General features: G+C 39.8%; 2 protein-coding genes across 2 annotated transcripts; one reads left to right on the plus strand and one right to left on the minus strand.

Moving 5' to 3' along the window:
- Positions 1–2333: 2333 nt before the first annotated feature.
- xkr9 (XK related 9) lies at positions 2334–12573 on the minus strand. Its single transcript, XM_088919113.1, has 4 exons — positions 12519–12573; positions 9450–9973; positions 4417–4625; positions 2334–3606 (listed from the first exon to the last, which is right to left on the minus strand). Exons 2-4 carry the CDS (start codon positions 9797–9799, stop codon positions 2969–2971), a joined length of 1197 nt encoding a protein of 398 aa, XP_088775239.1. The 5' UTR covers positions 9800–9973; positions 12519–12573; the 3' UTR covers positions 2334–2968.
- Positions 12574–14712: 2139 nt separating this feature from the next.
- On the plus strand, positions 14713–23828 carry lactb2 (lactamase, beta 2). The gene is made up of 7 exons (XM_088918983.1): positions 14713–14948; positions 19092–19255; positions 19599–19722; positions 20498–20676; positions 21367–21515; positions 21974–22055; positions 22419–23828. The coding sequence occupies exons 1-7, from the start codon at positions 14827–14829 to the stop codon at positions 22460–22462; spliced, it is 864 nt and encodes a 287-aa protein (XP_088775109.1). The 5' UTR covers positions 14713–14826; the 3' UTR covers positions 22463–23828.
- The last annotated feature ends 2631 nt before the right edge of the window (positions 23829–26459 follow it).

The following is a 26459-nucleotide window of genomic DNA, read 5'->3' on the forward strand; positions in this document are numbered from 1 at the left end:
ATTGTGTCATCTGTGGATCTGTTGGGCCGGTAGGCAAATTGGTACGGGTCCACTGTGTTTGGAATGGTGTCCTTAATGTGCCTCATGACCAGCCTCTCGAAGCACTTCATGATGACTGGTGTTAGTGCCAACAGTCGGTAGTCATTAAGACATGCCACTGTGGTTTTCTTCGGTATTGGGATGATGGTGGTAATCTTGAAGCAGGTGGGGACTACGGCTTGGGCCAGGGACATGTTGAAAATGTCTGTGAATACACCCGCCAGTTGACTGGCGCAGGCTCTGAGGACGCGACTGGGTATGCCGTCGGGTCCTGCAGCCTTGTGTGTGTTCATTTTTAGCAGAGATCTCCTCACCTCATCTGCAGTGAGAGCACCTGGTCAGCTGCGGAGGGGGCAGCTCTGTTGACTGGTTCTGTGTTGCTGGCTTCAAACTGAGCATAGAAGGTGTTCAATTTGATCAGTGGCATTTTCAAGCTATTAATGAATTCTTAATCCAAACAAACACACTTCCCACAGTACCTATTGCCTGTAATTTGACAATTAGTCTTTTATAGGGTAGCTTATTTAAAGTATTCTGAACATCTAAATATATTTCATGCTGAATGTGTCAAATACTCCAGTTACGTGTCTATCTATCAAGACCTATCTTGTATACATTCAAGCTGATTTCCATGTTTCTCAAGGCACTCACCTACCTTTTCTAACTGCTACACTGAATAACATTGAACTACACCTTAAAGCAACAGAATCCTTTAATACCAGACACCTGTCTTTGGTGTAAATCCATAGCCGTGGTTTTACATGAGCCTGGACTGCTGTATGTGGATGGACTGGAGTTGCAAGTTAACTACCAGCTGCATGTTAATTTCTTCCCTAGTCTTCCCTACGTTCATTGGTGCTCAATGGAGCTGAGGCAAGGTATGAAATATTCAGATTGAAATTGTGAATAAGCCAATGTAATCATGCATAAGTCCTTGAATATGCACACTTTTGAATCCTACATAACAATCATTGACATATTATACAATACATTTGACATCTAAGCAGCACTTTCATGACATTAATTTGCAATTACTAAACTAATGATGTTAAAAAACAAAAGCATTATTTCAGTGTTCATGGCTTATTACGTCTTGAGGAGTATTACAGTAAAAATATTAATGATACATTAAGTGTGGTTATTATGTTATTATTTGAACAATGTAACACGTTCTATATAGGGATGACAATCAGACTTCCGGACCTAAGCTGTTAGTAAACACAGGACAGTTTTCAAGTGAAATGGAAAATGCTTTTTGCTTCATGTACAGTATCTGAGAAGTGTTTTGTAGTGTTGTCAATCAGTCACAATGACACAAGGCAGAAGTGGCTAGTTATGAAACTGTTAAACCTTACAAGATGGTGTCTTAACAACAATCTGGCCCTGAATGTCAACAAGACAGAAGAGCTCATTGTGGACTTAAGGAGACGCAGAGGGAGTCACGCCCCAACCAGCATCAATGGCACAGCAGTGGAAACTGTCAGCTGCTTCAGGTTCCTCAGCCTGCAGATCTCCACCGACTTGGCTCAGTCTCACAACAGTGTAGCCTGTCTGAAAAAGGCACAACAATGCCTGCACTTTCTGCAGTGCTTAAAGAAATGCAGAATGGGGAAGCAGCTCCTCATTAACGTTTACTGCAGCACCATAGAAAGTGCCCTCACTGGTGGCATCACTGTGTGGTACAGCAGTACTACCAGGCATGACAGAGATGCACTACAAAGGCTTGTGACAACGGCACAGAGGATTCACACTATCCGCTGTCACAATAAAGCCCAATCTATCATTCCGGATCCCAACCATTCCGACCACAAAACGTTCTCCCCCCTGTGCTCTGGTAAGCAGTACCTCACTGTTAAAGCAAAGACCACTAGACTCAAAAACAGCTTCTATCCTACTGCAGTACACATCCTCAAAAGCTAACTGCAATGCCTCAGACTCAATACACACCTGCACTCTGCATTTTTTGCATGGTCTACCCTGTTTTTTTCTCACTACTAAATATTTATTGTCCACAACATATTCATTGTTCCTGTTGTTATTATTTATTATGTGATGTACTGTCTACATTGTGTGGTGTTGTCTGTTGTACTGTGTATGTCCCGAGAGATCAGTACGATTAAGAACTCCAATGTACATATGGCAATAAACTACCCTACTACTCTACCTAAAACCATGCGAGTTTCCCACAGGTGATCCATGTACAACATATTTTGTCAAAATTTAAACAAATTAATAAATGTAGGAATACAAGAAATAACAAATATAAAAAAATCAATGAATAATTAATTGTTAAAATAAGTGTTTTAATTATTGAATGCCACTTTTCAACATCATTTTAAGAGAGATGCTCTGCTGTTCATTCCCCAGTTTCTTTGTATCAATCCTTTTTCTACACCAGTGGCTTTCAATAAATAACCTACTATTAACACAACCACAGGCCAGCAGCTGAGTGTTAGTAGTTGTGCAAAATCCAGTGTTGTAAAAGATAATGCCAGTTCATTCTGAGAGATCTTTTTAACAATATATAAAAAGAAACAGTGATTGGGTTGCAAGGGATAGGGAAATGCAAAATAAAGTGAAATATTTTAATACATTTGGGAAAGTATAAATAATCAATTTATAAATAATCAGAACACTCAGAAACATTAAATATATACTGTATACAAGTACAGGAAAATTGAATGCATATCAATGTTCAAATATACCATGTGGGCATTGATATACATATAATTATTTTTAGCTTTAGTTAAAAATATCCTTTACAGATCCAACCTACAAAGAGCCATTATTTTGGTGAAATATTTTCAATTCAAGTGAGATGAACTTCTGTGCCTGAATTTTTACACCAAAAAAAGTTGTAACACTGGCGCCACCCAGTGTGCTTTATATGCAATGCTAGGAATAAACATTTCCACAAGCAAAACAAATTTTACTGCTGTAAAAAAGTGTTCATTCGCGACGGTTTTTGTCTGCTTGCCCCCAATTCCAACCCGTCGACTTCATCAGCTTCCACAACACAGTATTTTTTGGGGTGAAAGAATTTATAGTAAAGAACAAGACAAAAAATACCCAAAACAAAAGTGCATATTACTGCGATACAAATTGGAAAGAAATAATCTGTCCTTTGAGCTGATGGCTTCAAAAAGTAAATTACTAAAATAATGAACAAAATCTGTAATGCAGAAAGTATATAGTAAATTGTCATTGATACTTTCGTGTTTTGTCCTTTCACATTAAAAAATGTGAAAACAAGGAGAACTCCTACAATCATTCGATAAAAAACCTCCAAATTTTTGGATGTGCAGAAATTTGTCTTCTGTCTGAAGGCCCAAAGAGTGCCAAACAGCCACACAACAACCAATGCCGAAGTCCAGACCACATTCAAAATGGTCAGGAGAATTATGCTTAACACACGTGAGGTCACTGTGAAGAGTTTATAAAGCAGGTACACCACAGTGGATAAGCCAGCATGCATTTCTTCCTTATAATGTAAGGATCTCCGAAGACACCTCTGATAGTCCACAGTGGCCCAGGCAATACTGAAGAACGAGGTCAGGATGGTAATATCTGGAAATTCAGTTAAAGATGAAGGGTTAGTAAAAGCATAAAATACTTAATTTCTCACGTAACTACTGACATGGCACAACAGGTATTGTATTTTTAGCAAACTGCTGAGCAGCTCTAAAATTTTCTGCACAAAGAAAAGCTGACAATCAGATTTCCCCAGCTGATCCTGTACATTCCAACACTTTGTATCCAGTTGAAAAGGGTGACATATTTAAACCATATTACTTAATGGTGTCATTTAAAGGATGTTCAAGAGGAAGTCAAAATACTCCATGGCTACCCCTCTCTTCACCCCAACTTCACCCTTGCAGCTGCATCCCTGTTTCATTCCTCAGTGAGGAAACATCTCTGACCAGAACCGTCATTTCCTCAGCCTGGTGAGTTTACCAAAATATTAAGTGTGCTATCTCTTAATATTCTTCAGTTCATTTTAAGATAAGATCACTTGAGAAGCTTGGGTTCAGAGCTCAGGGTCAGCCATTTATATGGTGCCCCTGGAGCAGCTGGGGTTAAGGGCCTTGCTCAGGGGCCCAACGGAGTAGGATTCCTCTGCCGGCCGCGGGATACAAACCAGCAACCTTCCAGCCACAGGCGCAGATCCTGAGCCACAGAGCCACTACACTGCTCCATTTTGTCATTATTAGAATTTGACCAAACTACTGAAATGTTTTTTTTTGTAATAGATCAGGATGAAAGTTTCTTTTTGAAAGACTTTTTTTTCCATTTTCACCTTGTACTTGTACTAATGGTGGCCAGGTGTTTTCGCTCTGTGCAGCTCGCCAGCAGTACATACTGTAGCTCTGCACTTACACTGAATGGTGATGATGTTGCCGTATTCCAGGATGATGTACAGCTGCAGGACGAGCTGGGGAACACTCTCCAGGAAGGTCTCGAACAGCCTGAGCATGCTGACGTCGGCTGCCTCAGCGAACGCCACACAGTGGATGTTATTTCCCTGGTAACTCACAGAGCATCTGGACTTCATTGCTTTGAACCCTTTACCAAGAAGCCAGATATACCTTTAAAGAGCATAAAGACAATAAAAAATAAAAGTTTTATACAACTGCCATTCTTTTCTTTTACTGGGCAATTTAACTGCAGCTGTCATCTCACCAACTTAAAGAAACAGAGTTCTTGCTGTTGTGAAAACGTATAGATATACAGAGAGAAATGTGTATTTTGGTATGAAAATAAAGCAACATTCTTGGGTTCTTGGGAGTAAATACGATACAATATGGTCCAATAATACTTTATTGTCTGATTTCTCAGACATTTGTTTTGCATCACTGCACCTACAGTATGTTTTACACAGAGACTTATAAAAACATACAAACAGTACATATAAACATGACATTAAAAAGAAATATAACATTACATGAAAGACAGCAACCCTTACAAAGTCATTACCCCTCACTCCTACAGGAATCCACGTAGATTACCAGAACTCATGTTTAATTCCCCTACAACCACCCTGAGTCGCTATAATTGCACAGTTACCCTTCATTTTTGCAACTAACCACTAATTGCACTTGCCCATAAACTTCAAAACAGCTTGTTGGAAGGCATCAGCTGGTATTCTTCAAGCAGAACATGTGAGGGATCAGATGAGCTACTAACATCTAGTCTCAATATACTTGTAACGTAAGCTCAGCTCAGCTGGAAGCCCTACTATCTTAGATCACATCCTGAAGAGTCCGAATGTATAGGCTTTTTATTGCACAGAAAGATTGTTATACCAGACAGCTATCCCATAGTGCACAGCACTTTGTACCACAGAACTGAAAAACACAGACAGAATCTGTCTACTAGCACCAAAAACCTGTAACCTACTATGGAAGTAAATTTGTTGTCACACTGTATCACATATAAAGTCAGCATATGCCTACCCAGACAGATTAGCATCTACTGTATGTGTATTTACAGATATTTAGAGGATATAACTTCTTTAAAGGGCCCATAACAAATGATAACTGGGGGTGGGTATTCATCCTGTTCAAAGACCAAAGGCAATTTATTCTGTTTTTTAGTTTAAGTATTTAAAATCCAGGCATTCTGATCAATCATTATCTTTCATCAAAGAAAGTAAGGTGGAGGTATCAGAAAAGTTGATGAGGAACTGATCTGGACCACTGGCAACACAATCATTCATCTAGTGAAGTGAAGAGTGAAGAGCAGTGGTAAATTCACACATCCCTGGGGCACTCCACAGTATATTATTGACTTTGTCTTGGAAGGAATGGGTTCCAAAATATCAGATATGGGTTCAACTGTAATTGAATCATTTTCAACAATATAATGTAAGGAAAAAACAACTACCGCAAAATACTAATACATTCCTTCAGGCCATTTCCAGGGGCTTTAAAAATGTTTTTCAAATAACTTTGAAGAAGGGAAAGATTAGGATGAAACTAGCAGGCTTGATTCCCCAAGAATCATTTTGACAGAGGAAATGATACACTCACGAACTTTCTTTTGAATTGATCAATGCTGTCCTCCATGTGCTACGCTATTGACCAAACAGTGCTATTGCCTGAAGCTTGTTTCAGAAAAGGAGCTGTACTTTATTTACTTCAAGTCAATTTTTTCAATGACATAAATAACATGCTTAAATAAACACGCTCCCACACAAGTCTCTCAGATCACACGGAAAGGACAATCTTTGACAAAAGTAGACACACAGCATAACCTTAATAAGCACTCATAGTTCATGGTCATGTGGAACTAATGGATACTGACAGAATTATGAATGTCTGCTCTGCGTGTTAACATTTATTGTAAATAGCACAAAGGCATGACAGTCATTTTGTAATTGTGAAGTGTCAGGAGGTTTCTAACAAACTGAACTTGACAATGGAATTCACACTCACCTGCACGCATGTTGCAGAAATCATGTTTCAGACATAATTGCAGGGCACACAAAGACACCAATATGCACACACTCACATCAGAGTGAATTTTACAGGCACCTGAAGGTATCCCAAAAGAACATGAGGAGAACATGCAAACTCAACATCAATCACATCAATCCAGGTCCAGAATTGAAGTCAGGGTCCCACTGTGCTACCCATCAACAGATACAGTTATGTTAGTATTAGTAAAGCACTTAAGTATACTTAAAGTATACTTCCCTCTAGTGGCACCACCAGTAAATACAATCTACTACATTCCATCTCCCTTAAGCCTGGAGTTTGTTTTTTTACAGGTTTAACAGAACACACAGTTACACTTCTGAAACAAAACTACCACCCTAGTGAACTTTTGAATTTCCCAGTTCAAGATCTTTCAAATACCATGGAAGTTTGCTGGTTCTCTGTGAAAGGCAGCTTGCTCCCCATCTTTTTCCACCTTCCGGTGGTGTTGTTGGCCTGGGGGTTTCTGCTGCTATGAATGAACCGGCTGGTGACACCATGACCAAGTCTGAGCGTTCTGGGCCTGATTGATTGACTTGCCTCCACACTTTTGCTGCTCTTTCTCGGTTTTTCATGCCCTCGATGAATATGATCCACATGACGTCTCCCCACACTTCCACCTCCTGTACGCTCTGCCTCCCAGTTCATGACACTGCACCTCTTGCTTTTGCAGTCCCGGGATCTGCTCTGGACCATCACTAAGGTTTCTGGTTTAAAACATCGTCTCCCTTTTGGAAATTACAATCCTGAAGTCTGCCCGTCACATCCTGTCTTCTGCTGCTGTTGTTGGTTTTCTCTCGTTTTCTTTTTTAGGTCTGGCTACTCTAAGTCAAGGGTGGAATGCAGTTGGTGGCTCATTAACATTTCAACAGGGGACTGTTTTCTTGTGGTTTGTGGTGTGATCCTGTAACTGAAAAGCACTCGACCTACTTTAGCTGATATACTCCCCTCAGAGCTTTTTACCCCACAATTTCCTTTAAAGTCTGAACAGCACACTCTACCAGCCCATTTCAAGAAGCCTGAAGTTACGTGAATAATACCATCCCTTCTCATGAATTCCTTGAATTCTGTGCTGGCAAAACATGCTCCGTTGTCTGACACGACCATCTGAGGTATGCATCAATTGCTAAAGCTGTATAATTGTTTATGATGTATAAACAATCCATTGTAAGAGCTGAAGTCTCTGAGATTACAGGATACACGTCCACTTCTCTCGGTTTGTTCTTCCCAGCATTTAAGCACACAGTCTCTTACTCTGGGTAGAATAGGGTCTGTACATTTCCATGATCCGACTTGGATGGCTTTCACCAGGTCAGTGTCTGCATCCTCAAAGAGCAACACTCTGTCGTCAGGCTCTGGGCTCTCAGGTGTCTCTGGATGTGGAAGATGATTTAAAGCATCGGCATTCACACAATCCTTCCCTGTCTTGTACACTATGGAGTATTCAAAGGCTCACAGTGTCACTGCCCATCTCTGGATTCTCCGGGCCTCCATCAGTGCCACAGTCTTCATCTCATTGAAAAGAGCTGGGAGAGGTTTGGGACCTCTCCAGATAGGGCATTTTCAGCCGTACAGAGTTTCTGACAATGCCATATGCTGAACACTTGCTTGCTTCTGGACACTCCACTAAAAGCGCTTTAAAGGTACTGTAGATTGTTAATAATGATCAGGAACAGCAATGGACCTACAGTAAAATGATCTGTGTTGATCTGTCCAATTAGGAGTTGCATGTTTTAAGATTGCTTCCCAATGCATTATAATAATAATAATAATAATAATAATAATACACTTATATAGCACTTTTCTGGGAACTCCCCTCAAAGCACTTTATAGGTAATGGGGACTCCCCTCCACCACCAGCAGCGTGCAGCCCCCACCTGGATGATGCAAAAGCAGTCATAGTGCACCAGTACACTCACCACACACCAGCTCTCAGTGGGGAGGAGAACAGAGTGATGAAGCCAATTCATAGAGGGGGATTATTAGGAGGCCATGACTGGTAAAGCCCAAGGGGAAATTTGGCCAGGACGAAAAGTTTTTGATTAATGAAGAAAAAGGTGCCACTGAACTTAAAATTAAAATGGTAAGGTCGTTTAGAAAGAGAATGTGAATAGGGAAGTAAAACCTTTTAGTGCATCAACATCAACAGCGCCTAGGTGCTATATAATAATCCCAGTAGATGTGTTTTTTAAAGATGTTAAAAAAAGTTAAGCAGAACACACCTGTTTGTAACTGCAAAATGGTGAGCTTTGCAATTAACATAAAGTACTAATATGATTTTCAGGTTGCAGTGTTCCACAGAAAATCTAAGATTCATTTACTCCAAATTTAGTGAGACTAGCATTAACATGAGCAAGTCCAGACAATATCACAGTCGCATAAAATACTGGTCTAGAATAGCAAACAGCCTATAGCCCCAGGGTAACATTGAGAAAACACAATATCTACGCTAATAAAAACTCTCACCTCTTGGCCGCCAAACCACTTGGGAAATTTTTTCCTGGAGTTCAGCCTGCACTTCTATCTACTCCGCCCTTGACATCTGCCATCTCACCTCATTATTAACTTATGTACACTGGTATAAAACTATTAAAATATGTATTTGTGATTTGGCGTATTCTGTCTTCGCTGTAATGCAAATACTGCAAATTGTATTTTATGCATGATGTGTGTATGCTATTTATGATTTTCCTTTCTCTTCTTGAATATGTCATGTTTTTGTGATTTCGAGCGCACCACGATAACAATTCCTAACAATTCGAAGGGTTGATTTGGCGATAAAATTGACTGACTTTACCCTTCCGATGGTCTCGTATATCCTCGCTACAAGGGTATTTTTGTCCGACAGAACGGCAAAAAGTTTTAAAAGAAACACGTCTGCTACAATACGAAAACTTAACGTAATTGTGAAAAAAAAAAACAATTTCATACAACCTCGTAAATATCCCCATCTGCAGCAGGTGCAAGAGAAAGATACAGTGCCCCGGAGCCTCTTGCTCTTCCTGTGTTAATTCTTCACGCTCTCTCTCTCGGTCATCTTTGAACCAGGAGTAGCTGAATATCTGAATTGTAACTGTTGCACTGACCACGAATAAGAGAGTCAGCGCAAACCAGGCGTACCGTCCATCCATAAAGTACTGGAAGGCAACCCAGACATCGGTCCCGATGTCAAGGAGGTAAGTCAAGACCCCCACAACGGTCCAGAAGCAATGGCGCTTGGAGTACTGCATCGTCTTGATCGCGCAAGGTTTATATTCTTTAAAAGCCGCGACATCCCCTTTCATTTGAAGGCTTGCTTCCGTCGTCCTCTCACCCTCGGCTTCATGAATCTGGGTTTCCCCGGTCTCCCCTGCCAAAGCGCGGCCACGTGGGTTGCGCGGTCTCTTGTAGTCTCGTCTTTACCTTATCTGTAGAGACCAACGAGGTATCATTTCTTCCGTCACAGAGACGTTTCAGTCCTCCATGTCGGAAAAGAAAGAAAAATAAACACCGTCACAATTGTATGCCCAGGACATCATTATTCTGGGCGATATGTTTTAACTTTTGATTATACATTTTTGTACGTCATTCAGATTTTAAGTACCTGTAACACATAGTTCAGTTCAGTGTTTTGCCATATGCACTGAAAGTGCAATGAAATGCTTATTTGTACACGTGCTCCAATAACAAAGACGTTAAAGGGATCGCCAAAAACAAACACAGAACAGCAGCAACAACAACAAGTGAAATAACATACAACTTTAAAAAAAGAACACCAGTGTGATCCAGTGGCAGGGGGTGGAGTTCAGTCATCTCAGTTTGTGGGAAGAATCTGTCTCTAATAATATGTATTATTGCAACCTGTTATGACAAAATACTGATAAAAGTGTTAATATTACTAGATGTTTTGAGAATCTTATTCTTATTTTGCTTCTACAAGCATTAGGTCTAGGGATATCTTTCACTAATTGATGAAAATACTGTTTGTAGTTTGTTTGGCAAATTTATTAGTTTTAAAGGCATTCAGTTGTCGTTCACTGAACTTTACTTTGAGTTAAAAGATGTAACATTTTAAATAGTGGAGTAGCCTGCATTCTGCATTGTTATGTTTGGACCTTGTTCAAATGAAACCACTCTTCTACTGAAGTCGTTATGGCCTTGCCCTCATTCCATCGCCATGCTTATTTCCATTAGCTGGTTTCTGCTGTTCACTCTCCAGTGACATTTTCCAACTGTATTGGAAGAAAACTATACTTGAAAAATAAAAGATAATAAAAACCTTTCAAACGCCTGTTAGCATTTTCTTTTCGATGGAATTCCTCACAGCCAGACTGTGCTTGATAAATGTTAATCCAGACAGCTGTTTCACCATTCCTAGGACACTTCAGCATGATATACTGTAGCTAACCCTGACCAGCGCCACAAGCCTACACTATGTACAGTGTACGTGTCTGTTGTTGTTTAAGAAAAGGCAGTCACTATAAGTTAACGGAACTTGAATATGAATTCATTAATTTCACAGTACAAGAATGTTTCATTTATGATCAGTTGTAAAAGCTATAGCAGGTTTTATTTGACCTTTCGTTTTCTTCACAGGCCTTTCAGCAGAGCAAGGAACGGACGGTGCTTTAACATCAGAGTTAAATACAGGGCATTTCTCCTCCTGTTTAACTGTCACCTCCAACATGCCAAAATGCTGTTGTTGGGGTTTTTTTTTCAAAATGGCTGTGATCATTTGCAAAGGTGGTAAAATCTATTTAATAGTCTGAAACAGATCAGTACAGATGGTAGAATAAAACTATTTTGGGAGCACTTATTATGTCTGACTGTGCTTGATCCACTTTGACCTCATAAAATAAGAAACTGTATCTAAACAGTTTAAGACACATTAGAATTGCAGATTAAATATGTAATCAAATATTTCTAGAACAACTGAAACATCTCCTATAATAGGCTATATTATATCTTAACCATTGAGGATGCAATAGTAATATAGAATTGTGTTCCATCAACATCTATATAAGTACATGAGTCATCTTTGTTCAATTTGACACTGAGTTTACAGTTTTTTGCAGTGTAATTCCCATCCATATATTTTGTTTTTATTTTAAAAATCAGAATGCTTGTAACTTAATGACAAATATTGTTCTGATCTGAAAAGCGTATCTCCTGAATTCATCCTTGACCCTTTGTCATACAGTATGACATACAGTAAGTACATTGAAGATACCATTAATATTACAATTCACTACTATGTCATTTAAACTGTCTTTGAAGTGTTTTATTTTAATGCTCTGGAGTTCTAGACCTTTTACTGTTAATAGAATACAATTTGCTATAATTTTTAATAAGTTTCAATAAAATGTATCTCTGGCCAGGAATGTACAGTATTTTACTGCAACACACAGCTGCAGAATTATTTTCTACATGTCCCTCTTGTCTTATTGGAGAGTTTCAACCAAATATATAAAGACAATTTTCCAAAGTAAAGATACAATATTCCTGATCTAGATTTTACCCAGACATTGAAGGTTTAAATATTTTATTATTTTTACTACTAGAAACTATATTTTAACCAAAGAACACCACAAAAGCATTGTGCTTGTAAATAAAAGACGGAACTAAAACATGAGAAGCTTCCAGATCAAAGTCTCTTTTGCAGTCTTCCATTATCGCTTACCTTGTGCAAATACTGCTCTTATCAAAAACCTATGCCCGACGTGTACATAGATACGCTTTTGAAAAATGTACAATTACCTAACACTCTAGCTGATTTTTTTTTCAAATCATACCTAGTTTAATCCACTTTTTAAGTTCACACATATTGTTAGCATATTCTTATGTCCTCATCTGCTGCTGCACCTTGCTGAGAAAGAACTAGGACTGGTTGTCTACTTTAAAATCCTAACTGCAGCGAGAAGGGGTGAAAGCCCACTGAGAACTCAGAGGTAATTGACAGACAAGTACACTGATATAAGTAATATTACATTCACACTTTAGCTCAATTACAAAGCACAGTCTTACCTTATTACGTCTGGTCTCCTTACATGCTGTACACTGACAGGGGTTGAGAAGCCAGACTACTTGACTAGGTGCTTTTCTTTCATTTTCATGTGAAACTTATTACACCACACCCACATTACTCAGGACCGGCACCACCAGCGAACGTGATTGCAGTCTTAACTATGAGATCACGTGTGCCTTGTTGAAGTCACTGCACTTGCCTCACAATTACCTGCTTCCAGATGTCCTTAATCATCAGATTGCAGGAACAATGTTTGCTTATTGTCATGTAAGCTCTTAATAGTATGCTCAGAGTAGCAAGTATGTTCACCCCTCGTCCTGTTGGTAAGAATATGAGGCCAGAAATTACAATCCCACACAAGATTTGAAGCTTGAGTTTGAGAGAATTGCATATCATCTTGACATCTTTCAGAGCCCAAACATAAAACTTCAACAAACCAGTGAGCTTGCAGTTAAATTTTAAACAAACATCACATAAATTACAATGTAATGTGGACTCAGGCTAATTTTACTATTGAATTGCTGGAGTTTACACTCTGAAGTGTGAAGACACGTTTTTTGGGTGCATGTTCAGACTGTTGTAACTTAATTTCTTTTAAACTTTAATGATGCAGTCATTGAAATGTATTCATTCTCATAATGTTTCAGATTCCAAGTATATACATTCTTCTAGAATGTTTTCTATGCAATTTTTAAGCATTTCCATAAGGCATTGTATATGTAATAATGTGTACTACATTACTGCAATAAGATAAACTTATCACCATGTATTCCAAGCTCTCACTGCGATACATTCTGTGTCTTTATTACATTGTCTTCGCTTGACTTCACAAAGTTGATGCTCATGGAATTTAACAGATACTGGTAGCTCCTGCTATGTTGCTTAACTTGTTTGGTGATGTGAAGTCTTCACCATGTAACTATTAATTTTTTGTTATTCTTTTTAATGTATCTACAGTGGATCATTTATTTGAACGCTTATAGTCCACCTATAACCACCAAGATAAAAAAGCCTCTCTCTGGAGTTCTTCAGTCTGAACAACTTCAAACTTCAAGTCTTCCGAGCTAAATCTAAAGGCATTTTAAATCGATGTTTTTTTTTAATGTAAAATGGTAAGTGGAAAATACATGGGTATTTAAAACCAAGAAAAAGAGGCATTTTTTTATACAAAGGGTGGTGGGAGTGTGGAACAAGGTACCCAGCCCTGTTTGTAAAGCTGATATCCTGGCTTATTTCAGAGACTACTAGATGTGATCCTTAGATAAACTGACCACTAACTTCCTAATGGGCTATATGGGCCTTTTCTAACTCTCCTCTCTTTTCTAACCCTTCTTGTTAACTTACAGTGTGTTCTTTTCCTACTGTAGGTTCACACCTACTGTATCTAGAAGGGTGCAAATGTATAACTGTTTTCAGTCCATTGATGTTGTTTTTTTTCTAAAGAGTACTAGCAGACATATTTCAAGAAATAATCTTAATTTACAAACACACATATATTGTACATACTAGATATACAATATGTGCCATTCTAATGGCCATAAGCAGGCAACATAACCTCTTTTAGCAACTTTACTTGCAATTACATTGCAAAGCAAAAGCACTGCTGGTGACGTCACCCACAGCTGCCTGCGGACTCCTGTTCTGCTTTTCTGTTTGTACCTGTCTACCAACACGATGATGAAGTGGTCAAGAGTTTCCTTTATCAGTTTCTTTTTTCCAATAACTGTGGTTCCGGCACCTAGAAACACGTCGTGGAGCCAAACCTTAAGCAGCTGTGTTCTTCTAGCTCAGGATTATGTCTTGCTCGGCTTCACGGGATGGTTCACAAAACGCCCGGAACCAGACCCGTAGCAGCCAGGGCAGCTGGAGCAGTAACTACCGCCTTGGGGTAGGAAAACGCGACTGCTCTCATCGCGCACAGATCTGCGCAGAACAGACGCCGTTCTTTTAAAACATCTGCATGACGTCACTTAGTCCAGCCCTAGAACGCAGCTGCAGCGAACCAATCGCGCGATGTGACGCCGTGGTCAACAGAGGTCTCAAGGATTAATTTATTTCCTCAGTGTTTTTTTTTTTTTCAAACGCCTACTTAGTCCTCATATCTAAAGGCGCTTGAATCTCTCTCGGCCAAGAAAAAAAAAATAAAGAGTGTGTCTCTGTAGGCATGTGTTGGTTTTTTTTGCCGAAGCTGCCAGTGACGTCAGAGTGGGCTTTCTAGGGGAGAGCCGTGCAGCAGCAGAGCTGCGTGTGGGTTCGGTGCACTTGGATGTTAACAACGGGGATTTTAATTAAAGAGAGCAGGAGAAAATGACGGCTTTTATTCCTCGAATAGAACAGTTGTCTTCCCGTGTAGTGCGGATTCTTGGCTGCAACCCTGGACCCATGACACTCCAGGGAACAAATACATACTTAGTGGGCACAGGAAAAAGGTAACATTGGGGTCAAAGAACTCAGTGTCGTCCTCTCATTGCGTTCTGCGTGTGCGAGAAAGTATACACTGCTACCCTTAACCGAAAAGGAAAGAAGAAACAGAATTGGTAAAAAAAAAAAAGAAAAATATGTATCAACAACCGCCACACTCCATGATTTTGTTTCTCTCGGGACGTTTCCGCACTAAGCGTCGGGTGATCGTGTGACTTTTTTGACCTAGAAGATGCAGAGCGTGTTTTAAAAATTGCATTTCAACTGAAAAAACAACTTTTATTAGTAATTGAAACATGTGATTACTAATCAGCTGTTCCCTATTCCTGCCAATTTGGAATTTGGACAGGGACCCAACTTGTTTGTGCGACGGTGTTTTGAGGGGCTGAATATTTCTTCTAACGCCCGGTTCTGTTAACAGCTCCACTAACAGCCTTGAGCAGTAAGGGCAAGCTAGCAGACGCCCCGTTGTGTTAGAACATAACATGTATATTATATATACGCTTAACTATAGCAAGACTAGGTATAAAGTGCAAGTATTAACTGCAAGTTTAAACATAGAGCTTACGAACGAGAGGAGCCAATCCAGCTCATTTGGCTTTCGGAAATTAGTTGGTCTGAGGATTTCTTTCAGAATAATCTTTTTGAAGTTTTGAATACCAGTTCTTATATTGCTAATATTATTAGGACGAATTAGCCGAGCGGTCATTGTCTCAGTGTGAAGCCGTTCGGCTCCCATCTTCTAGATATCCTTACTAAATAGAAAACGAAACATAAATAAGAAAGTTTATAATAACGTAGTTAAAATAGTGGCCATTTAATCGGTTTAATAAGAGTAACATTATCGCAGACTGCTGCGAGGTCTAGATACGTTTTCACAATTTTCACCGCCCACCACTCACAACGGCCTTACCTTGACATTTCCCATGAACCTGGTCAACATGAACAATTATTTAGCGCGTTAGCTTCTATTTAGCAGGTCGACCTTAATGGATGAGAGTGGACCCTGGACGCTTCTCCTTTATTAACACGCATTCTTGCGTTGAATTATTTATGCGTTTTTTGGTTTACACGAATTCAAGAGCTACAGTACCTGTATACCATATCGCATGCTCTACATTCATTACAGCTGCTGCTTGTTCAAACAGTTCAAGCAAGGTAGTGAAGCGAGGCTAGCCTTTTCGAAATTCTGACTTGTTCCCTAGAATTTATCATTTGGCGGGTTCTGTCGCTTTTTATGGGTGGGAACTACATTAGAAGTTTTATAGTCAATGGGTTGAATCTTTGTCTTGAGTGAGTGTTGGAGGAGGTTTGTTAATGGTTTATAAAGAGGCCTTGGTTTTTTTTTTCAGACGTTTCGTGGAATACCATTAATATCTGGAGATTTGAGTGTGTGCTACTAAATGTACATGTCACAGATCCCATCCATGTTAATATCTTTAAAAGAGCTTTCTTTTGACAACAAGAGGCATGTGGTTCATTTCTTCGTAAAATTCATTTACTTTACATCAAAAGACACAAATCACTCCACGCACGTGAGTTTCAGAAGACTGAAGTATTGTATGTGAGGTTGGGATATTGATTAAATGGTTTTGGTGTCAATTGTGATTAGCCTAATTTTTTGTATAGACCATCCTGATGGGTTACAATGATGGTGGCTACTTGTGTACCAGCAGCTTTTTTGGCCATTTTTACTTTTTTTGCCAGAATGTGACAGTTATGCCAGGTGATAGTCATCAGAAGTATTGAATGTTTATGGGATGAACTGGGATGATGTGTCTGATCCGAGATTCAAAGACCAGATGTTGGGAAAAAATCCCATAGGACAGCACTGCAGAGTGGTGCGCAGCAAACATCACAGAAGGAATAATATTCATAATAATTCCTTACACTTATATAGTGCTTTTCTGGACACTCCACTAAAGCGCTTTACAGGTAATGATAAATCCCACTACCACCACCAATGTGCAGTCCCACCTGGTAGTACAGCCTGTACCAGTTCCAGCAGTGGCAATAAAAGCTAGAGGCCTGTGACTTTCACAGTACCTTATTAACCTGCATCACTTAATTAAATGTTGCTGCACCTGCTACAAAAAGATTTTCTTCCTGTCATTTTTTTCTACACTTGGTGCAATTGAAATGGTTTATTTTGATCAAGTGGTGTAGGGTTTCCAGGCCTTTTCAAAGCCTCAGCTCCAGAGGAGCTGAGTAAAATTGTTAAGTTGGGTCCCATTAAGCCACTTAAGAGCCTGTTTAGATCTTTAAGAGACTTGCAATGAAAGCACAGACACACCAGAAACCGAGAGCCTGTCTCTGGTCTGTTTCCCATTTTAATCTCTCAGATACTATTCTTTATGTTTTACTCTTCCTTGCAGTTGTAATAATGAAAAAAGCTTGTATTCTTTTCTTGACCTTTTTTCTTGACCTAAAATTTCTAACTTACAGCTCTTTATTGCCGTGAACTGTGAATGAATGATCTGACAGCAACATTAAAATAAAAATAGTTGAAACGTAACGTTCCATCTTTCTAATTGTTTTCCGCCTTTCTTGCTTCAGCAGCTGTTCTTGTGTTTGTTTTGTTTTGTTTTTTCTGTTTTCTGTGAACTTTTGTGGATTTCAGTTTAATGTGTGATTTGGGTGAGATTGTGGTTCGCACTACAAGCGAAATTTCAGTATAAAGAGTGTGAGGGGACAATTTCTGTTTGCACTCTATACGACTTCAGTATCTTAATATAGTTTACACCGCTGTAGGTAATCCTGGTCCTGGAGGGGTTGTACTGCAGCAGATCTTCTGAATCCTAAATAGTAAATTCCTAAAGATCTAAAAGTATTTTGTTTTGAGCATTAATACAGGGGTTCAAAAAAGTAGTTTAAAAATAATTTAAACTGAAAGTCTAATGGCAACTCCTCAGGTGAACAGCTGCTCATTCTTGAATTAATTAGTGCCATTAACTTACCACATGTTCCATGTCTTTAGATGTGGCTGATTTAAGAGTGACCTGTGTTTCCTTCTCCCCGGGGCTCCCCAGTATCAGGGTGGGCCACCTCTGTTTTCCCCAGTTCTAGCTTGTTGTGTATAAGGTGGTGAAAGTTTTAATTATGTCCCTAACAGTGCTTCCTAGTCTGCAAAATACTACTGTGCTAATAGCAGAGCACTGTTGGCATCTGTATAAGCAGAGGCTGTAAAGCAGAAAAACCGTGTAGCCCATCTGATCTCTCGGTTTTATATCTGTAGTTATATAGATGTTGAAAATCATAAAACAGTCAAGTGGAAACTACATGGAAGGGTATTATAGGGGAACTGCAATGCTACTTTTATATTTCAGGGTTAGAAAGAATCAGCATTCTTGAGTGCATTTCAAATCACAATAAAAGTTAAATTTACACAGTAACTTGTAAAACCTCCAATTTACGTAATAAAATAGACTAAATTTCCAGGGATGTGCACTGCCATGTTCAGCAATTCAGAACGGGGCAACAAAACTTCTGGTGACATGAAGTGGCCCTATGACATTATAAACAAGCAAGCTGGTGAATACATCTCTTTTAATGAAATAAGAAAATAAGAAATAATGATCTCGATTTTGAGATGGTTTTGCCTACAAATACATGTTAACTCTGCATGCAGATCACATTGGAACATTTCTGCAGTGAAATGTCTGCAGCACAACCTGTACTTATTGTCTCCTGCAACACATTACATTAGTCATTACAGTGACTAGTGAGCAGGAAGGGCCACTTCACTTGAATATTAAATCATTTATAAATTTCATTTTCAGCTCCTGGAGTTTTACCAAGTTCCCAGGATCTGCATCAGAAATTCCAGTTGATGTTTTTTTATTATGAGATTGCTGCTGATGATGTCTATTTGAGACTGTGAAAAGCACTTCAGCAATAGTACAAAAGTGGGAATTACTGAGTGCTGATTTTTGAAGAAATTCGCAGTATTGGTGGATTATGTGTACTGTAAAAAGTACTGTAGCGGTTATCTAGAAATTGTCAATGCTGTTCCTCGTTGTTTCTAAAGGGTTATTTATGCGTTTGACATACTGTAAGGGTAAAAAGCTTGTTAAAGTATTCAGACACTGCGAACAAATTAGTATGAAGGAATATGAAACATTTCTGCTCAAACAGTTCATTCTCCTTTTCAGACGAATCCTGATAGACACTGGAGAGCCCTCAGTTCCAGAATACATAAGCTGCCTGAAGCAAGCGCTGACTCAGTTCAACACTGCTATCCAGGAGATAACAGTCACACACTGGCACATTGACCACAGTGGTGGCATTGCAGATATATGCAAAGACATCACAAAAGGTAGCGTGAATATTAACAATTTTTCTTTCATTTCCTAACTTGCATTGGCTTTTACCTTAATTAATAATAATTCTTACACTGATACGGCACTTTTCTGCACACTCTGGAAAAATGATTAATGGCTTTGTTTCACATGCTCTGTTATTTCAGATGGATGAGAATATTTTAGCTTTCAGCAGCAAAATTCAAGTCGAATCCTTTTAAACCAATGTGAGGTACTTGCATTTAATGGAGACGAAAAATTGATATTTTTAATAGATTGTGAACACACGTTTCACACAAGATTACAAGTAGACTGTAGATGTTGTCATTGTTTCTTTGTTCTGTTTTTCTGATTGTACAGATTCTGATTTGCGCATCACAAAACTCCCTCGTAATCCTCATGTTGAAGAAGCTACTCTGGAAGGGAAGACATACATGTACTTAAAGGATGGGGATGTGTTAGAAACTGAAGGCGCCACTCTCAGGTGAACAAACCACTAAAAATCGCAAAAAATAGAATGAAAATTCAGTATCAAGTCTGACCTCTGCTGCACGTTTTAGGCCAGGTGTTGTCAGACCTGACAGTTTAATGGTGTAGAGATTAGCACTGCTGCACAGCTCTTGGATCCTGTGTTAAATTCTGGTCCTGCACCCCTTCTGTGTGGAGTCTGCATGTTTTCATGAGACTTTTCTCCAGGGACTCCAGTTTCCTCGCGCCTCCCAAAGATATCCTGCCTTGGTTTGGCCGACGATTCTGAGCTGTTTCTCTGTTGCCCTGTGATGGCATAACCTCTACTTCAGGCTGCTACCCTTGCCAGGAACTAGTTTCAGTGGTTTCCTGAAAAATAAAGAGGTTCTCAGTCCCCTCTGTTGGGTTGTCTCACACCCGAACCCTTGCTGGTATTGATATTTCCTGCATGCCTAAAGTGCCAGCTTATAGAAAATAAGTTAATGAAAGTACTCATGATGTAAAGTAAATGTAGACCAAGCACATTCATTTCAAATGGGAAAACGTTTAGTTACCTTTGTATTCTGTACTTGACAGAATAAAATAGAAATGGAATGCAATCTAAATATGGAAAACGTGGATGTGTCTTTCCACTCTTAACAATCCTAAGCTACATTTAAATACGCTCATGCCCGTGCATGCTGTAGTATATCCGTAGGGTGGGAAATCGCTGATCCCTGTGTGTTTTTGTGCTTTAACCTGCTAGCTTCAAAATGACGCTGATTGCTCAGTGAGATGGCTTTCGTCCACAGGGTCCTCTTCACTCCCGGGCACACAGATGATCATATGGCTCTCATTCTTGAGGAGGAGAAAGCTGTTTTTTCTGGAGACTGCATTCTGGGGGAAGGGACGGCAGTGTTTGAAGATCTCTATGATTACATGAAATCGCTGGAGGTCTTACTGAGCTCTAAAGCCGATTTGATCTATCCAGGTCTGCCATCTCCTCCTTTCATACATTAAGCCTTTCTGTACACAGCACCACATAGAAGAAACAAATAAGAAATATTATTTAGAGGGTTCTGGAGGGAGGTGTTCAACAGTCAAATAATATTTGTTTTTTACTGTACTTGCACATTTTTTAGCATTGCCTTTTAGAACTTATTCTGTTAGTGAGGAAAGGTGTTCTTTGTCTTCCTTTTCATGCCTTGACTTTGCTTCCAGCTTCAGATCTCCTTCAGGTTTTCTTCTATATCTGAATATGGCATAAAAGAACATGTCGGAGTTTTCTTCACTAATGAAAGCCAAATGAGACTTTACGTAACTAGGTATTCCAAAATGAAATGATTCAGAATTACGGCTGACAGTAAGATTTACACACCACCTCGTAATGTAAGCAGGTCTGACCAGCCCATGTACTGTATAACATTGATTTGTTTTCCTTACTCAAAAAGAAATTGTGATGTTCACAAAGAATTTGAAATTCCACATTCAGTTAAATGCAGAAATACCCTTCATAGCAAGTTCCTAATTTCCCTTTCTGCCCTATTCACATCTTGATTATATAACATATAATTCGTTGTGTTGTTTTGGCGTATAAGGATTTTTTTAAACATAGGGGCACCTAATGAAGGAGATTCACCCACAGTGTCATTTTTCCTCAGTTATGTTCCTCTCCCCTCAGGCCATGGGCCGGTAGTGCATAACGCAGGGAGCAAAATCCGTGAATACATCGCTCACAGGAACCTGCGTGAGCAACAGATTCTCCGAGTTCTGCAAGAGAATGCTGGAAAGTCCTTCTCCTCAATGGACCTTGTCAAAGAAGTTTATAAGGTATTCATTGGATTTCCATTTTTACAAGGAAACAGCCACTCAATAGCTGCATTATCCTATTTTAATCTACTAAGGAATTTGCAGATTGTATATTTTTTCAGATTGATGTCATGAAAGGTAAAATCCGACTAGAAGGTGAAACTGCAATACTGTATGTTAACATTTGAAAAAACAGTTGAATGCTGCTGTTAACTGCATTGCAGTAAGATTCTTGACAGAATATGGAGGTATTCCACCACTGTCTCCTGAAGATTTTCACTTGTGCATAGTGAGCTACCGAAGGAGGATCTGTATTTGTCTTGTGTTTCGTTTCAACCTTGTACGTCAACTGGGATAAAGGGGCTATCTAAATATTGAAGAATAATAATCCTTTTTAACAAATGATGGAAGTTATCCAAATATCAAATGAACTGTAGTGAGCAGACTTTTTAATATTTCTTATGTCTGTGACTTATTAGGAGACTCCAGAGGTTCTACACAAAGCTGCTGAGGTGAACCTTGTGCATCATTTAAAGAAGCTGGAAAAAGAAGGAAAAATAAGTAGGTTATTTCAAGTTTATGGTGGCTGCTCTACGGATGGCTTTAGAGAGTCTTTCTATAGACTGTATCTATAGAATGACGGTCTATGTACTGTAAATATGTATATACATCTGTAGATTCAAATCGTATATGTCTGCAGTCTTCACACTTTAATTTGAACATGTTTTTCTCAGAGGTAACGGGGGATGGAATCTGAAAGGAAAAGACTCACTATAATAATATCTAAGGAACACCACATCTTCAACTTCCGGAGCTAAATTTCATACAGTCCCATCTTAGCAAAACATCCATTTTCTTCCCTTGCTTTCAGGATTATCTGTATGCACATTATAATGCACTTGACGTTTTTGATTTTATCCACAGACAAAGAACATTCACCTGCAGTAAGATGGAGGAGCAGTCTGTGATTCACTTCATTAACTCAGCTTGCAGTTTCTTAAATGCCTTTGATTGTCTTTTAATTGGAACAGCTACGGCTTATTAAGCGGTGTTGATGGGTTTAAAATGACAGATTTTATAAGGTTTTTCATCATTTTGGTTGCTCTACATACTGGCCGGAGGTCACGTCAGTGAAAGGTAGAATTACCCACGTAAAAGTGACCATTGCTTTATTTTCATTGTCTTTGTCCTCTCCGTTCTTTCTTTGCCCTCTGTTCTGCGCAGTACATTACATGTAGCTTTCCAATTAGCCTTCCAGTGTGGAATTAATTGTTCAGTCTAATAAAGATAAGATTTCCATGCAATTAAGGTAGCTGATTGCCTGTTTGTAATTTAATGGAAGGATGAAAAGCTCTTTCTGCTTGGTGAGATTAGCACTCACAGCACTGGGACCCTGGGTTCAATTCCTGGGTTGCTGTCTGGATAGAGTTTGTCTGTTTTCCCTGTGTTCACATGGGTTTTCACTGGCTGCACAGCTTTCCTCCTGCAGTACAAAGACGTACCAGTAGGGTAACTAGTTTCTGGGATTATTCTTCTGGGCGGTGCAGTGGCACTGTGGCTAGGGATCTGCGCCTGTGGCTGGAAGGTTGCTGGTTCAAATCCCGTGGCCGGCAGAGGAATCCTACTCTGCTGGGCCCCTGAGCAAGGCCCTTCACCCCAACTGCTCCAGGGGCGCCATATAAATGGCTGACCCTGCGCTCTGACCCCCAGCTTCTCTCTCCCCACCTGTGTGTCTCATGGAGAGCAAGCTGGGGTATACGAAAAATTATATGTGGCTAATAAAGTGATCTTATCTTAATTGTCCGTGGTGTGTGTGTCTGTGTTTGTGACTGTGTGTGCCCTGTGATGGACTGGCATCCCATACAGGGTGTATCGTGCCTTGTGCCCGTTACTTGTCGGGAAAGACTCTGGCTCCCCTGCAATCCTGAACTGGAAGAACCAGTTAGAATTTGGATGCATAAATGTGCTACATAAAGAACATATGACACGTCTGTCGTCTGCCTTGTTGAGAGAAGGAAGGATGATGTCCGATTGCTCAACAGGTTCGTTCCTACATGACAGTGGTAGTGTGCCTCAGCATTTCCACAGAAGATTCACTGTAGCCCAGCCCAACAGTGCTGCTTTTCTGATCTTAACAACCTTTGTAACATTCAGTCAGTATGTGCACTTGGCCTTAGAGGCAAACATAGCACCACAACAATATTCCTCCTAAAAGGAAAGTCTGAGAGCTGTTTTGGATGGAGTAGCCTGTGTACTGTGACTGTTTTTCTAATGCTCCTGGAAATGCACGAACATGTATGGAATACGTCATTTGCAATAAAATAATTAAAAATGTTTTCTTCCATGTCTTCTATAAAACATTAGTTTATCAGGGTTTGTTGCTATATACAATATAAGAATCTACAGGACATAAACTCCCAGATCCTTTTTAAGTGTGCTGCAGCTCCAGATTCCTTATGTACGGCAACAGTCCGTACTACCCGCATTCGCCTCCAGAGTGGTCATTTCACGTCGCGTCCACTAGATGGCAGTGAGAAACTATCCTTTGGGCTTAGCTGGATTTCTGTTTTTTTCAGCCGCACTTAATTCCACCGGTATGCAATTGAAAAGATCGCTTTTCTCACAATAAAGATGGAACAGGAAATAATTATTGAAGTGGATATATAACCCAACTTCTGCCTTAAGGGTGTGATTTTTAACATAAAAATGAAACTTTCCCGAATACAGTATCAAATTATCACAATGCGATACGATGGGTTTTCACGCGAAAACTATGCCGTGCCAGAAACGCCTTGCAAAACATCTCCTATTTATGCAGGTCAGCAATACCTCTTCACAAAACTGCCTTCTCTCCCCCCATCGGCCAGATTTCTGTGCGCCCGCCATGAAGACGCTTATCGTAATCGTGGTACGTTTTGTGCGCTACATTCACTGACGACCGGGTGCCTTATATACAAAACCTTGACCTATCACTAAAGCAGCCTGGGCTCCACTGCTGGCGATCCAACACGCCCAGGCCAGGAAACAATTCGGCTCTTGATTACCGGGGTATATTTATTCCATTCTGTTAAGTATGGGCTCTGGGTCTGAGACCTTTACCAGGAATAAGCAACCTTTTGTAAATGGTTGGATTTTTTGTAGTCTCTGTTTTTTTTTCCTATTGTTTAATCCCAGATCTTAAACCTAGATTCTGATTCATAAATTAATCTAGCACTAACCCATACTTTTAATGCTTACTTATGATTCCGCCACAAAAGTGTGCCAATCGTTCGTGAAGAGACAAGTCGCCAGATCCTCCGGTCGTCGGCCTCACCATTAACGTCATTCGTCGCTCTCTGCAAGTCTGTGAAACGAAAAGCCTATTTCTTGTGCTTCAGAAGACAAAGTCAAAAGCAATGGAGATACATATTGTTGCACAAAATCAAAGCTCATTAAAAGGCAGTTTATACAAGTGACAAGATGTGAAATTACTGGGTGACTTGAAGGATCTAATATGGGTTGGGCTTAATGTTCCATAACTGAAGTGCAAGCAGATCAAAAAGCAAAGTCTCCCAAAATTCCCAGCGAGCCAGCACAAAATAAAAAACTAAAACAGCCAATACAGTATATGCCCGCACATAGTACTATTACATAGGAGCAAAGCATGAGTTCTGAACATTTGGCAGCTTGTGGAGAACATTTTGGCACTGAACACAGAGAGCACCTTTACAATAACCAAGGCTGGAGAGGACAAGAGCACATGGAAATAGCACAGCCCTAAAAAAAGTTCCATTAGGCAGCTGCATCAGCACGCGTAGGCCGCAAAGGAACAAGTACAGGTTTATTCCATACTGAAAGGAAAAGAAAAGAGTCACAGTGTTTCGGCTGTGGAGCCTTATTCAGGTGTGAGAAGGCTACACAGCTGAAATGTTGTGCCCTGAAAAAGACACCTTCACTTCATTGTGACCTTAAATGTCATGTGCAAGGCTTTGATTTTGACTTAGATTTCATTCTCAAAAACTTCACACCCTGAAATCTGCAGTGGTGTTTTCACAGAAAGCATGCTGAAATGATGGGAGTACCATATCTGATTCATTTTCATCTTGGTCTAGAATTAACATCCTTTTCTGAATCGGCGTGAGCCCCACCTGACGGGAGACGTGCCGACGGAAATGTTACAAGGTCAGATTGATTTATTGCTCTCGCTGACTTCAGCACCAGGGTTCAGCACCTGGAGAACTGTGGTTTCATATCCTGCCATTAAAGAACAGCAGTTCTTGGCCTGTTTGGAGACATCAGGCTCGACAGCAAGAACCTTTATTAATGTGACATAATTGGCTTTTCCTGGAACCTAACCCCCCTGCGCAGGTCTTCAGGCACCAGAAACGAACCCCCCAGAGAAATTAGTGTGAAATAAGTATTTATTAATGTAACTGCCAGTAGATCAGTGGATTGTGAAATCGCCTCGAGATTAATGTGTTACTAAATCAAGACAGTATCTGGGACAGAGGGTCTGTGCTGCTGTGTTCTATGTGTACCTGTTCAACTTTCATGCTGAAAGCAGTAAAACAAGCTTTTGTTTTCAAGTGTCATCTCAAAATCGTTGGTTTATGTGCGACCATTAAAGCTTCAGTGTCCCCAATTCCATAAAATTATCCAGCAGAGATTCACGGAAAGCAAGCAGCTTAGCAGAAAAGTTCATTTTAAACATACTTTACTACTGATCAGTACTGAGATGGGATATTAAAACGTGCTCGTAATATCAAAACCCAAAATAATTCCCTGAAATGTGTGAAATGGACATTGTTACCTTACAATAATGTATTTTAGAGCAAGTCTTTCTATTTGCAACCCTCACCTCCCTAAGTTCTCTTTCTCTAAAAAACTGCAAGGTGAAGTGAGCCTGTGATACAGCTAAGCAGTGGGTTAAATGCGAAATGCCTTTGCCACTGTAGGGACGCAAGAGATCACAGTACAGTTTTGAAG

Source organism: Atractosteus spatula, chromosome 6 (assembly GCF_055471065.1).
Source record: "Atractosteus spatula isolate fAtrSpa1 chromosome 6, fAtrSpa1.hap1, whole genome shotgun sequence".
Lineage (NCBI taxonomy): Eukaryota > Metazoa > Chordata > Actinopteri > Semionotiformes > Lepisosteidae > Atractosteus > Atractosteus spatula.